The sequence below is a fragment of the Acomys minous genome (assembly GCF_964271855.1).
Source record: "Acomys minous genome assembly, chromosome: 4".
NCBI classification, from domain to species: domain Eukaryota; kingdom Metazoa; phylum Chordata; class Mammalia; order Rodentia; family Muridae; genus Acomys; species Acomys minous.
The window spans coordinates 70,391,695-70,407,280 of record NC_140486.1 but is presented as its reverse complement, the minus strand read 5'-3'; the positions used below and the strand labels follow the sequence as shown (position 1 = coordinate 70,407,280).

The window sequence follows — 15,586 nt, the reverse complement described above, 5'->3', positions numbered from 1 at the left end:
CTCCGGGACGTAACCTAAATGGTGACTGCATGTACCCACTGACATCGATGAGACACCCAGAAAGACACGTTGGGGACTATTTTAACATCTCAGTGGACAGCTCTTAGGGGCATTGCCTGTAAGCCCAACTGTGCTGCTCTCAGACCCAGTTCAAGCCCCCCCCCCCCCCTGCCTTCTGAAGCTCTGCAGACACAAAACAACTCTCTATTATCTTCCTCATGCCTCAAGATCTGGAACTCTTCCTCTAGTCTGGAGGTGCCCCTGGTGCTTGAAGAACGACTGACTCCCCTTACATTTCCCTCAGGGAGAATGCCTTTAATTCACTGTCATTTGTTGTCTAAACCTTTCACTATCTCCCCAAATTCTTTTTAAAAGGCCCTACGGAGACACCATTCCTAGATAGCAAACACCGCAGGGAAAATGAGAACTCCCATGCAGGGCATGGGCCTTGCTTGGGTTCACGCCTGAACATTAGGGGGTAGGGAAACAACAAACAGAAGGCTCTCATAAAACTGGAGCTGAGACCATGACGCTCACTGGGACAACCCCAGCATAAATGTGAAAGTGGAATTTTTTTTAAGTTAGTAAAATGATTGAGGGCTGAAGTCTAGGTAAAAGCAATAGGTATGTTCCTACTCCTGAGTGTGTATGGCACAGAGGGTCTCCACAGTGAAGTATTTTGAGCACTAATGCAAATACTGTGCAGGATTCAGTATGGAGGATGGGGAGTCCCTTTTTGGATACACGAGGCATCGGAGACCTAAAACAGCAAAGATGGCTTGCAGGAGAAAGCCTCTAAGGAAAGAAGCATCCAAGCAGCCAGAGGAGCAGCAGGAGCAGCAGGAGGAACAGCAGGAGGAGGAGCATGAAGAGGAGGAGGAAGAGCAGGAGGAGCAGGAGGAGCAGGAGCAGCAGGAGGAGCAGCAGGGGGAGGAGCAGGAGGAGGAGCAGGAGGAAGAGGGGGCAGGAGCAGCAGGAGGAGGAGTAGCAGGAGGAGCAGGAGGAGGAGTAGCAGGAGGAGCAGCAGGAGGAGGAGCAGGAGGAGGAGCAGGAGGAGCAGGAGGAAGAGGGGGCAGAAGCAGCAGGAGGAGGAGCAGCAGGAGGGAGGCTGTGGCGACTCCTCCCAGAAGTGGTCAGCTGGCAGACCGGAGAGCATAAAAACAGAAACCATGAGAGCTAGCCAGCCACCAGCAACCTCTCAGAGAACCCAGCTAAACGACAGACCTGAGAACAGACTGGAAAGGGTGCCAACTTGACAGCAGTATTTTTCATACCCAGAGCTGAGACAAACTCCTGCTCAAAGCAGGCTCAGTACCCATACTATGTGAAATAGAACTTAGCCACCTCTTAACTGGCAACCCCCTGCTCCATCTACTTACTTTCCTCATCCCTCCATATTTAGTGTCTGCTTCCCCTCACTGACAGAAGGGATGTGGTCCATTTTTCTCCCCACACCTGAATACTAGCCTGAATACTATGAATATTTATTCATAAATAAATAAATAAAATGTTACACTTTGAGCAACCCGTCTAATACGTCAAAAGACTAAAGTCTACTTGTTTTGTTCTCCTTCGTAAGTGAATGCCCCACTAACGGTGGGACTACACAACAAAGGCTACAGAAACGCTAACACTGAGTCACCATGTCATGTCCCCACCTGACCTAACCCACTCTGCACCCACTCTCAGTCACTCCTCTCTGAGCCACAATGCTGCTGTCGTCATCATCACACAACTAATTTCAAGGGAGAAAGAGGAAAACACCCACACCCACATTACTTTCTAAGCAATTTACTACGGAGTAATTCACGTAGCATAAATTTTACCCTGTGAAAGGACACAACTCTTGGCTTTTAGTGTGCTCAGAGAACTGTGCTGTAATGTACACTACCAAATATTAGAACATTTCATCACCCTCAACATTTCACCACCATATCCACAGATGGCCACTCCCCATTCTGATCCTTTCTCCCTGTCCCCTAGCAACCACTCCTCTGCATTCAGTCTCTATGGACATGCTTCCTGAGCATGTCAGTGAGGGAATCTCACACACACACACACACACACACACACACACACACACACACACACACAGTGCCTGGCTGTATGCCACGGGTTCTTTCAGGCACGGTTGTTCTGCTTGGGCAGGCAGGCACCAACACTTCATACCTCTGTCGCTGAATGACTTCTCCAACGCCTGCCGGGGCAACACACCTTGCTTATCTGTTAGAAACTGATGAAGATTTAGGCTTCTGGGGGTTTTGTCTGTTATGAATGATGCTGTTGAAAATATTACCATGTTGATTTTTAAAACTTTATTATTAAGTACATTGTAACTTTTTAAAAAATCACACACAAAAATTAACCTGTCAAAGACTACACAACTCAATGAATTTATATACAATTAGAATAGGCATTTGGAAACTGTAGAGCTTTACACTGGATTTTATACTTTCACTATGGTATGTATTTTTGCGAATGTATCCACTACCACTAGAAGAACAATCAGCTTTATATCAACTTCTGCAACTCATGTCCATGACCTGCAGTCACTGATTCAAACATTCACAGAACTCTGTGAGGTATGAACTAGTATCAGCTCTGTTTAGATTTGGTACCTGAGCGAGAAAACAGCTTAAACAGGCACAAAAGTGTAGCCTTGTGTACTATGCAAACTCAGCCAAGTTTACTCTACAGTGACAATCCATAGTCAAGTTCTACTCACGTTAGACTGGACACATGGTTGATTCACTTCTGCAATTGGATCATGAGAGCCACACAACCGACTTTGGTCAAGGGAGTCTGTGCTGTGTGGTCAGAATTTATTAAGCTAGTCCTCTGAGAGGGGCTGGGAAGCCAGGCATGATATGAGCCCAGCACTCATGAGGGTGAGGCAGGACTGCCATGATTCCAAGGCCATCCTGAGCTATGGATAAGCTCCAGGCCAGCCTAGGAGATGGTGTGAGACCCAGAAAAGGCTGCAGGAAGGAGCTGGGTACTCCTGGAAAAGACGTCTCCACGGAGCTAAGCCTGAGTGTGGCCTCTGTAAACAATTCCCAGCAAGCAGGGACCTCAGCCTTGTGACTTCAGTGGGTTGTGCCAACAGCCTATATGCACTTCCAAGTGGCTCCAAGCCCCAGAAGAGAACAGTTTAGCTGGCATAGTGAGTGCAGCCTCAGGTCGCCCTGAGCAGAGGACTATGCGGAGTTCTCCACTGAATCTTAGTGATATCTATGCAGCAGCAAAACTAATACAGACTTGGAGCCGGAAGGTAAGCAGAGTGAAGTCGTACGACAGTAACGGCAAGGGAAGATGCTCACACTGCTAGTAGCATTTTCAGGTAAGCATGCACTGCCTAAACTCGAAGGTCCACTTCCCAGCTACCCTTTAACAAGCACGGTCACGGGACTGTTCTAGCCAAGGAGACAAGCACACATCCTGTGAGAACTTGTAGGAATCTCCTAAAAGAGACAGTGTTGTTCTAGTACCATTTTGCTTCCTCTAGCAATGCTTCCCAGAATTTTCTGGCTCTCATACCACATGATACAGTCACAGCCAAATAAGAACAAGACAGGAAATTCCCAGCTGTATGTGCCACCTGCTATGGGCTTACCTAGCTAGACTTCCATGGTTCAACAGCACAGGAATTAACCTCAAATCACAACTCTAGACTTGTCCACACCGCTGAAAGCTACAACAGTGACCAACGCCTTCCAGATTCCGACAGGTGATTCCCAAACTATCACTGAACCAAAATGGTAAAAGTTATGTTCAAATATGTGAAATCTTAAAAAGCTGGTGTGCCAGCCAGCCTTGGCCTGGATGACTGTCCTCCAGACCACAGGCACCAGACCACAGGACAGAGGTAGATAGGATTCTCAGGACAATGCAACTGCAGCTCCGTACTGACAACCGGAGAGCCAGAGGACAGAGATCTGGAGGGCTGGTTACAGAGGGGTCATTACACGGGACACATGGCTACCCAGAGAAGTGGTAGACAGAAACCTGAGGTACTTACAAAGATTTTAGTCTTCATTATGTAAGGATAAACAGAGCTCATGAAGGATGTTTAAGAAAGTATTAGGTCCAGAAAAAGAAATAATGAATTAGTTAACAAAGAAAACACATATAGGTCCCTATGAGCTAAATCTAGTATGGTCAGAATAATGCATTTAACTGAAGTCCAGCTGCAGATTAAGAGCATGAGAAACATAAGGGGTTCCTGCTTGGGCAAGGATTATGGTGGGGAGAAGGAAGAGAAACAACCCATGCTAAAAAGAAAAGGGAGGGGGCAGTCATTTTTCCTTGTGGGTATAGATACTGGTAGGTCTCCATAACAACAACAATGGAGGACATGATGATGAAGTGATGGAAGAGGAAGAGATGAGGAGGAGGAAGAGGAGGAGATGAGGAGGAGGAAGAGATGAGGAGGAGGAGGAAGAGATGATGACAATGATGATGACAATGAAGATGATGAGAAGGAGGAGGAGGCGGCGGCAGAGAATTTGTTGGGGGATCCAAAGGAAATGTGCAGGGGGCTGGTGAAGGATATGTTTAAGAGATAGTGTATGCATGTAAGAAATTGTAAAAGTAAGGAAATACACTTTAAAATGCTTATTTGAGGGGCTGGAGAGGTGGCTCAGCAGTTAAAAGCACCACTACTCTTGCAGAAGACCTGGGTTCACAGCACTCGCATGGTGGCTTGCAATCATCTGTAACTCCAGGGGACCTAACACCCTCTTCTTACCCCATAGGCACTGCATGTACATGGTGCAGACAGCAAAACATTCATACACATAAAGTAAATCCTAAAAAAAATGCTTTTCTGCCAGAAACAAATAAATAGAAAATCTAACATTTAAGAAGAAAACACAAGAATCAATAATATAAGTACTTGATTTATAAACAAGAAGGTTTAAAAAAACCGAGGGGCTGCACAAAGCATTTGCTCTCAAATATGAACCAAAAGGGACCACTGAAGGGTCATCAGCTTTTTCATTATAAGGCTTCACAATATTAGATGGCATTATAACGTAATATGTATACATACAACACACATAAGAAAGGATTAAGGAATGTTCAATATTAACTGACTCATAATGCTTAATCAAATGCACGCTTAAAAATTGGAAAGCCTGTTTCCTAAGCTAATTGGGCCTTTCAGAGTCCTCCTGGGATTTAGAAAACTAGACTGTGTCACCTCACTACTGTAAGAAAAAATAACGGATGACTTGTAACATTACACCCACTGGAGAGTACAGGAAGTCAGGAGTGTTAGCTCACCTGTGGCAGGTGCAGGGCAGATGAGGCAGCTGCAGGCAAAAGGTGGGCCTATGGGTATGGTTCAGTGGAAGTTACTGCGCAGGGTGTGTAAGGCGCACCATCAAAAACAGTAAGATAAAGGATTCAGTGACAAATATGAACAAAGTGGTTATCACTGCCGTGTGTCCCTTTACTTTTCCTTAACTCTCCATCTTCCCAGCCTTGACTCTCTGGCCACCAGGCTTGCTGCTTAGGTCAACTGTGACCACAAGTTTTTGGAACACTGCTTCCCACTGCAGTCAGTGAACTCACATGCAGCACTCTCTCACAAAGGCCCAACTGTTTACAGGTGACATCATTAGTGAGCTCCTCAGGGAGGCTTGTATACTTCATACCCAAAATTCCCTCTGGTACAGGCCTCTGGGCTCCTGAGACATGATTACCTCATGTATTTTCTAGCCTTTCACACTGTATCCAATCTAGTGTGCTGAGCTATTGAAAAGCAGTCTTCTGTGGCAAGTGGACATCTTGCCATTTCATGCCTGGGGTCATCACTTGTCCATACTGCTGGGAGCTATCTCCCTGTGGCTCAACTGCTATTGAAGAAAATAAACGAGCAATCATCAGAAGCTGGAGGTAAAAGACACAACACCACCTAATCCAGTTTCTGGAGCTGAGTCAGCTTTGGACTATTTAATCAACTATTTACTCCAGGCTGTGCCCAAAATGATCACTTACTCGAGTAATTGTACTCTTAGGAAAGGCGAACCCTCAAGCACAGCACGGACTGTTAATAAGGTCTGAGATGACGCTGTAAGACAAGAAGTGTCATCAGGATCCTTTGCTAAAGGAAGAGAACTCTCACCCCAGCCTAGATGTGCTCACAGTGTGTGTACTGGGTCCATAAACACAACCAGCTGCCATTTCCCCAGGCCCCATATGAAAAAATGGTGCAGACAAACTGGTTGTCGGCATGATCATCACAGTGCCTCCGTGGTCTGTAGCCAAGTGGAAGGCCTTGAAACTGCCTTCTTCCAGCCATCAGCCGGGACAACCCAAAACTCCTGTCCTACGTAAAAGAATGGCAGAGTTAGTACTATCTTTAAAAACCCAAGAGAAGGAAGGGGCAGGGGTTCATCAGTAGAGCACTGTGCAGCACGGTCAAGGCCCTGGGTGTCTAACAGTCTCCTCCAAGATGAAAACATCCCATCAAGCAGGAGGCTCTTTAAATAGGAAAGTAAAAAACTCAAAATAGCTCCAGCTCGTCCCTGCAACTGACCAGATTCACTAGGCCCCTCTGTGCCAGAGTACACAGTAAAAGCTGAGAGTCCCTGTCAGCTCTGAAAAGAGGACTCTGAGGGCAGATGAGCTCCCTCGAAGGAGCACAGACCAGCCTAGCTGCATGGAAGGGGTTTAGACCAGTCACTTGGAAAGGACACTGTGCTCAGGTCCCAGGTTTCAGAGCTGTCACCCATGCTGGAGTGAGCTTTGGTGGTGCAGCTGTTTGGAGTCATTTCTGGTCCTCTAAATAATCTCTATAAAATCCATCAGTTTGCCAAGTTGGACTTTGGTGGTATCCATACATTGGTCTGTGGTGGGTTCCCTACCTGGGGGGAGCAGACCTCTGCGCTGTGTCTCCCCAGGAAAAGTTTTATCACACAACAGTATTACAGAAAAACAGACATCAGGCCCTGGCAGAGCGGAGAGGTGGGGGTAATGAGAGGGGCGCACTGACGACACTTTCCACTTGATCCACCCTCTGCTACCACCAGAGACACCGGATGGGAAGCAGAGAATGACAGGGACTTCCACGATCTCAAGCAAAGAGAACAGTCTCAATGGCAGCCGCTCTGCCCCGTGCACTGTTCGCTGGGGAAAGGGATACTTGGCACACGCTGCACAGCCACTGATATGGAAAGGCTGCTCTTTCCTATCCTAATCAGGAAAAAGATCAAGGGCAGCCTGCGTCCATGTAGACAGCAGTATACACTTACAGCTCTGCCTCATCCCACTGGGCATCTAAGGAGCCTCACACCATCTTCTCCATCAACTACGGAAGTGAGGTAAATCTTAGGGAGGATTAAGGGGCCTTGCCATCTCAATTTTTCTCAGACCAGTGGCTGACTAATGCCAGGATATTTTCCCAAGAGCAAAGAGCAGGCTGACAAGATGGTATTTGCAACCAAGCCTTCCTGCCAGGATTCACCCAGTAGACAGCGAGAACCACTTCTGCAAGTTGTCCCCAGACTTGCTCATGTGTGCCAAGGGCTGAGGTATACATGTGCCTCACATGCACACACACCAACACACACACACACACACACACACACACACACACACACACACACGGTCAAGAACCAGCAGGCAAAAACAGTCACCATCACCTTAGAGGCAGCTGAGCCTGACCATCTGAAACAAGGCTAACTACAAGCCCTGGAGGAGGCATCAGCACAGACACAGGAAGCAGAAGCCCTGGGCTTTTGCTCTCTTGCTCTTGTCTCGTCTACTTGTTTGCCCATTTTGTGTTTTGAGGCAGAGACTTCCTATGCACCCCTAACCGGCCTGGGATTCCTGATCCTGCCTTTGCTTCCTCAGGGAGAGGAGTACAGGCATACATCACCACGCATGACCTTGTCCAGTGAGAGCGAACAGGCAAGGGTAGTGAAGGGCATGGTGACCAGGGCTGAGACCTAAGTCACTAGTGAAAGGTAAAGAATCCAGAATGGGCATCAGGCAGCAAGAAGCCAGTTCAGGTGTGCATCACGAGTTACCATGCCCCACCAGCCTTCCCACAGAGGCTCCTCCTGGGAGAGGCACACAGACATCCTGAGCTTGATGCTCTCACACATGGTGGGTTGTGGGAGAAGTTCTGAGACCCCTGAAGGACTAAGATCTCTGACTGCAGGGTTGGGGAGCGGCCAGGACGCAGCCTTTACCTGCAGCAGCTATGGAGCATGACATGCAGAGCCACGCCTCCTGAGCACGTGTCCCCAGTACCTAGCAGTACAAAGCTGTAAGGCTCCCCACCGTGGCTGAGGCATCCCACGAGACTGAGCCACAGCATGACCTAGCCTCTGTCTATCCCTGACACCTCCACTCTTGCACAGCAGTGATCCCACAGCACAGACCTGCTTTGTACTGACCTGCACCTCAGCTTGCTTCCCAAAGAACAAACGCAATGTGCCTATCTCTATTTAAGTGCAGCTGGTTACCAAAAAGTCAAACAAATTAGTCAATTTTTGGGTGGTGTATGACACATCTTAGGTACAGGGGAATCTTTATATAAACTTCAGATCACTTATCACTCTATTAGGATATACAACTCCTGAGGGCTATATCTGGAAAGCATTTATTTTAAATTTATTTTAAATTCCACTAAATATTAAGACAAAATATTTACTATATTTATTATGTCACTATTTTAAACAATTTACAAAAGGTATAAAAATTCTAAAATTCTAAATGCCTCTGAAAAAGAAAGGAACAAATGCCAAATACAACACTTAAAAAAAAACAAAACAAAACAAAAAAAACCTGTTATGTTGATTTCCAGTATGAAACACTAGGGGTCGCTAACACACCAAGAAAAGCCAACCATGTGCTCATTAAATTTGGGAAGCTGAATTTACATATTTTAGAGTAAGAAGATTTAAAGACTTTTACAGTTTTTTTTTCCTTCCTAAATTTCAACTCAATATTCTTTTTTTTTTTTTTTTTTTTTTTTTGGTTTTTCAAGACAGGCTCTCTCTGTGTAGCCTTGGCTGTCCTGGACTCGCTTTGTAGACCAGGCTGGCCTCGAACTCACAGCGATCCGCCTGCCTCTGCCTCCCGAGTGCTGGGATTAAAGAGGTGCGCCACCACCGCCTGGCTCAATATTCTATTTAAAATCACTTAATTTCAAGTTTGTAAGATACTTAAAATTATATTCATGATAAAAGATTTTACACTTTTTGTCTAACTATACTTAATTACCACATATATAAACCTAATATCTGTACATGAATGATATAACCATTTATTTCAGCTAATATTCCCTGAACACACTTGGATTTTTAGACTAAGGCCCAATTTAGCATGATCACATAGTCAGAGCTGAAGAAAACAGTGGAAATGGCCAACTACGTGAACAGCTGAGCACAGCCGATGGCCTGGCTGGATCTAAGTGATTAGGGATGGGCAGTGAGATCTGTGCTGCATTCACACAGGACAAAAAGAAAGTGCTAGCTCCTTGGGAGCCATATTGACAAGGCATCATAGGAGGGTAAGACACACAGCAGTGACCCCAACACAAGGTGTACGATGAGTGGAAATTCTGAACCGTGTCTGAGAGACCTGGAAAAGTAGAGCTTCTCAGCAGCTGCACAAAGTCAGGAACTTCAGGAGACTCACATCAGAAATGGATCATGTGAGGAGAAATGGAAACAGAATGTTCTGACCTTCATAGAGAGGGATGAAAAGTTCAGGGCCATGAATGGAAATGCTAAGTAGTGTTCACACCTATGGCTCAGCAAGGATCACACCATGTGTGTTGTTGCTCATTGTCCTAAAAAAGGAGGTGCCTGTGTCAGCTTTAGTTAAGGGTCATACCTGGTTCACAAGTATCAACTTATGACCCAACAGGCAAGAAGGAGTTAATTCAAACCATCGTAACACAAGCAGGTGCGTGTCTGGTGGTTGATACAAAACATCATTAGAAGGATGGAAACTATGGAGCAAGGTGACATACGCTTTAAGTGACAGGAGCCCATAAACAGCTGTGTCCACAGGAAACACAGCCTACGTTACGACCTACTCACTAGGTCACTTGTTTTATAATAGAAAACATTATGAAAATTTGGAATGAGGCGACTTCTGGTTGCTAGGATATTAAGAGCTCAAAGAATAGTTATCCTAGAAAGAAGACCACAAAAGTGGATAAAAGCACCTACACAAACCAGGTGTCCGCTAGACTCAGCAGACCCAGAGAAGAGGACAGACCACCGTGTCAGCTGGGAGCCCCGGATACCGCCAGGCTTCTAGCTGAAGCAGTTCCCCAGCCCCTACCAAGGAAGCTTGTCCGGAGCAGAGAGGCCACTGACTGGTAGCTTTCTGCTACACTCAGCTGACTTGCTTTGGCAAAAGCCCCCAGCAAAAAGCACCCTAAGCAACAGTAGGAAGCAAACCCACAGGCCCTGGCAGCCCAGAGCTGCTGTTCCCAATTGAGTACTAATTTTCTACTGCTGCTTTAGCTGCCACAAACCTGGAGTTTTAAAACACTGCAAATCAGTCCTGCAGTCCCACACTTTATTAGTTCTGAAATGCAGCTCACTGGATGAAGTCAAAGGAATGAAGGTCGAATGCTTCCAGAAGCTCTTTGGGGCGGGGGGGGGGGGGGGGGATCTGTTTCCCTGTAGCTCCAGCCTCTCAAGGCTGTCAAGAGCCCTTGGCTCATGACTTCCAAGCTGGAAGCATAGCATCTCACTGAACAGGTTTCTCTCTCATTCAGCTCCTCTTCTGCCTCCCTCTCATACTTTTAAGGACTCCTGGGACTGCGAGCCCGTCTTTCAGTCAGCTGACGAGCAATCTCAGCTCCATCCACAACTGACACATATTCATGGATATCAAAGATTAGGTACAGACATCTTTGAATCTTACCACACAAGCACAGGGCTCTTCTGCCATTTGCCCTAACAGAAAGATCCTAGAAACAGAGCAACCAGAGAGTAGTTATCTTCCCCACACGGTCCCAGGCACTAGACAGAACCACTCATGTGCAAGAGAAACAAGTTGGGCCTGTAAGAAGAAGAAAAGTAAGACAGCCTGAACTCTGAGAGCTCACAGGCAAAACAGAAGCCCCATAGGACTGAGTACTTGAGCCCACTGCTACCTAGACCCTGGCTGACCACTAAGCTATGCTAAGAGACACAGGGGCTCTAGGAAAACACTCTCAAATATTACAGTATGTGTTTTTAAACCTTAGCAGAGGGCCTAGGGAAATGGCCCAGCATTCGCTGAGCAAGCACAAGGACCTCCGTGCAAAACCACCATAGAAAGTGAGGTACCATTGCATCTAAGCCTGTAACCCCAACACCGTAAGGATGGAAACAAGACAGCTGCTGGGGTTTGCTGGCTGCCAGTGTATCTCTGGGGTCGTCAGAGACCCTATCTCAAAGGAATAAGGCACTGAACGATAGAACAGCACACAGGAGGGCTTCCACACCCCTGTGCACACACTTGTACACATGTGACAGAGGTGCACCCTCAGCACAGATGAACCTCATCACTACGGTACAAAAGTGTTTCTGTTTATAAGAAATCTCTAGAAAAGGCAACTATATAGGGAAAAAACAACAGATGGCCACCTGGGGCTTGAGGCAGGCACAGGGAAAAGGATCCAGGGAACTTAGTAGAGTGAGAGAAATGTTCCAAAACTGGGTGGTGGAGATGGCTACACAACTGTGTAAATGCACCACGAACCACCGCAGTGTGTGCTTCCCCAAGGTGACCTAGACAATGTCCCTTACACTTTGCTTCTGGGGAGGGAGGGGCCAGGGGCTAAGAGGCGAGCTTGTTCAGCCAGGAGCAGTACCCGGAGCTCCCGGCCTTAGTGTTTTACCTCATGGGCAATTCTCAGGCCTGTGTGCCCTTGTGACCAAGAGCTGCTTTCCACGCTTTCTTGTGGTTTCCCAGTGGCTGGGCAGGTGGGAGGGACTGAACAGACAGCAGTGACTGGCTGCACCAACTATCTCATTCGCAAGCAAGAAAAATAGAAGGTTTTTCACCTTTCGTCCTGTGAAGGCAGCTCGATGCAGTGGTGTGTCCCCCATGTCATTTATCACGTTCACTTTTGCACCAGCCTAGTAAACATGAAAACTTTAAATGGCGTCCACACATTAGTAAATACACATACACAAACTCAAAGAATTCCTAAGGGCTTTAAAATTTAAAATAGCTTAACACAGTGTGCTGTCACTAAAAGTAAACTCAATTCATAGCTAAAGTAAACACAAAGCTTTTCTAAGGCCCGGGCAGCTCCCCCAACTCCAGCAGCAGAGGGCCTGTAAGAAGAGCTGACGCTGGGCCTCCAAATATCTCCTGAATCTTCAATATGTAAGTGTTTACGTTAAAGAATATGTCACAGCTTAAATGCATAAGTTAAAAACACGATGTAATCCAATTCTAAAATATTGCTATGTGAAAAATTGTCAAGGAGACATGTGAGGCCTCTCAGATTCTGATATGAGTTTTTAATCATTTAGGATGCGCTTTGCTTCTTTTCCCTCACTACCACAATTGCAAAACTTAAAAGTAGCCCTACTTTGTCATCTTAAAAGCAAATCATGTGACACTAAAATCTTTCAAAAGTGTGATTGTAACTTGTTAAACTAGCCTCACTCAGGTATCTAGTAAATAAAAATGAAGTGCCAGAGGATGTGCTGTTGCTGTAGTAAGCTATTGTGGCTCAGTGCTTTCTCAAGGCTTTCATGTGATTCCCGCAGTATTATAGGCATTAAAAAAAAAGCTATAAATAGACCTTCAACAGATCCTGGACCACTTGTTTATGTCCAAAATAGCATGCCAGATGAAGAGGTGTCCAGCCCAGATTAGACTTACTTCTTCCTAAAAATGGGGGGAAAAGGTATCTTTAGATATTATTTCTTTCTAACCACGTTCCATGGCCTATAGCTCTCATACTGCTGAGGAGAGGCAAGACATATCACCACAGAAGGAAGTGTAAAAGTGCAGGGAACCAGGTCTCACAGGACTAGATGGACGACACATGTTGGCTCACCACGTCCCTCTTTCAAAAAGTGAGCGGCCACACAAGGTTCTATTCCAACTACCTGGTCCACACCAACCTGCTGGCGCTAAGAGTCTAGTCTGTACCCATCTTGCGACCATCAGTTCTGCCAGTGCAACATTTTATGAGAGGCAACCCCTTTTAAAACCTTGCACCACTAGGGAGGATGAGCTGGGAGCCCGCAGAGTGGCAACTGCTAAGAGTATTCCCATAGCAGCTGCCACACTGCGCAGCTTAGACTTACAAGGGAGTCTTTGACTTCAGATACCATCTCAGTTAATGAGGAGATTGAGTTACTGAGTACCGCAGAGTACAGCTGGAAAACCAAAGCCAACATTAAAAGCAGTGCAACAGCAGATCCAAACAGCAGTGCCGAGGAGAAGCAGTAACACTGAGGAGAGGCAGAAATGAAAGCTGGATAATTCAATTAAGCAAAAGAGATAAAGGAAGGCTGAGATAGCCTCGGAAGCTTGCTAGAATGCTAAAGCAGCCTGCAGAAATGACAGCCCTGTCAAATCCCCAAAGACCCACAGCTAGGGGAGCACAGTAGGCCTCAGGCACCAGGCACTGCAGCTCCTTGGTCTCCTACTCTGAGCCCACACACTCCTCAGCCACAACCATAGTTATCTCCCACAGGCTAGTGATTCCCCCATCCCACCTATGTGGGACTCAGCTGCCCAGGGGCCTGTGCCTGTCACAAGGTACCACTTGCTGCCTCTGCTCTTCCTCCCCGCATCCCCTATCCCCATCGCTGCCCTGAGTTACTTCCCTGACCTCATCTTTTGCCTTCTACTCTTCAGCTTTCCCCATAGCGACCCTGCCTTCCTCAAGTGGGGGCTCCTCATTCAGAAATATCCAGCACCTCACCAAATAGAAGCCAAATGTTGAGCCACTGCACTCAAAGTCTGCTGCTGGCCTGGTCAAGAAATGTTCCGCTCAGGTCACAAGCCCTTTTTTGAGCCACAACTCCAGCAAAGGCTTCCCCTGGCGCTTCCTGCCAAGCCTCCCGAAAAATTGTACATTCCACCACCATCCTAAGGGACACCCAGGTTTTCTAGTCCTATTTCTCATTCATTTACTCTGCATGTATATGTGTGCACGCCTGTGTGTGCATCTACATGTGTGCATGTGTTTTATACATATACGCTGCGGCACACTTGCAGAAAACAAAGGACAGCATGAGGAGTCAGCTCTCTTCTCTCCTTTTATCCTACAGGCTCCAGGAGTCAACCGTTTGTCAGGCGTGGCAGCAAGCAGCTTCTCCCCCTGAGCAATCGTGGCAGCTCCCTCCCCGTGATTCTCATGTATCCCAGGCCGGCCTCAAAGATGACCTTTACCTTCTAACACCCGCCTCCATCTGCCACGTGCTGAGATTACAGGTGTGCCGCAGCATGCTCATGACCCTGCATGGAGGTCTGAGGACAAAACCTAGGGCGTCTGCATGCTACACAAGCACTCTACCAAGGGAGCGACATGCTGCTCCCATCTCCCCTTCACCCACTCTGGCATGGACCGGAAGCCCTAATGTCATTATCACGATCCCCAAAGCCTGCTAAACACCCTCCCTCAGCTTCTCCTTAACTACAGTCATGTTGTGGTCTATGGTGAAGAAAGAGAAAAGCACTCTGAGGACAAGGGCAGCACAAGGTCTCTTTCTCTTGGTGTCCTCCCTACAATGCCTGTCTGAGGGTCTCTCCTGCCCCTCCAGCATCTGCGGACACCTCTTACCTACACCCACGAGCAGTGACCTCACCCTTCAGCATCACCTCACAACCAGAAGCTTTCACGGAACTCCCTGACCTTCCCAGCAAGAACAACCCCGCACCCCAGGGCCTTCACCCACTCCCACTCCTTAACATCCCCCCCACCCACCCCCACAGGGCAAAGCCTTTGCACTCTCTTAGGTTACATCCCTTATTGTCTTCACCCTATCTTCACTTCCTTCCTCTTCTGTTTCCCACAGGAAGGAACAAGTAGCCTCTACCATCTCTCTGAGCAGCCACAACCAAGCAGCAGCCCCAACACTAAGCACACAGCCTCCTCCTCGCCTTCCCTGTTTCCACTCTTTGTTTGTTCTTGCCATCACTCTAACCCATCACCTACTCACCTGCTGCAGCCTAAGCCTATCACCTACCTTAACATTAACACTGTCCTCAACTGCCATCAAAACTGCTGCCGCTAAAGCCAGGGGGGCACAGTTCAACTTTCAGTTCTGCATTATGGAACATCTTCAGTGGCTAGTCTTAGCTGTCAACTTGACTCAAGCTGGAATCAGCTAAGAAGCAAGCCAGTGGGCACTCTTGTAAATGCTTTTTTTCATCAGGTTATCTGATGTAGAAGGACTTCCCTAAATGTGGGAGGTATCTTCCAGAAAAAAAGGTGGTGGAAGAGATTAACTTTTTGCTTTTTGCCTGCTTCCCTTCATTCCTGCTGGCAAGTTCATCTACCCTGTGGCTGCACCCCTTCTCTGATATCAGAATCCAGCTCCTTCGGGCTACAATCCAATGTGTACTGAAGACCAGCAGCAGTGTAGGAATCCTACAA

At 47.1% G+C, this 15,586-nt stretch overlaps 1 protein-coding gene across 4 annotated transcripts in view; it reads right to left on the bottom strand.

Annotated features, from left to right (window-relative positions):
• OSBPL1A (oxysterol binding protein like 1A) overlaps positions 1–15,586 on the bottom strand; it is a 181,469-nt gene that overhangs the window by 153,353 nt on the left and 12,530 nt on the right. For all 4 annotated transcript variants that reach the window (XM_084779756.1, XM_084779759.1, XM_084779758.1 and 1 more), the window contains exons 3-4: positions 12,776–12,861; positions 12,024–12,098 (exon numbers count right to left, since the gene is read on the bottom strand). In XM_084779756.1, the coding sequence (XP_084635882.1) occupies positions 12,024–12,098; positions 12,776–12,861 (161 nt within the window). The remainder of the gene's footprint in view (positions 1–12,023; positions 12,099–12,775; positions 12,862–15,586) is intronic.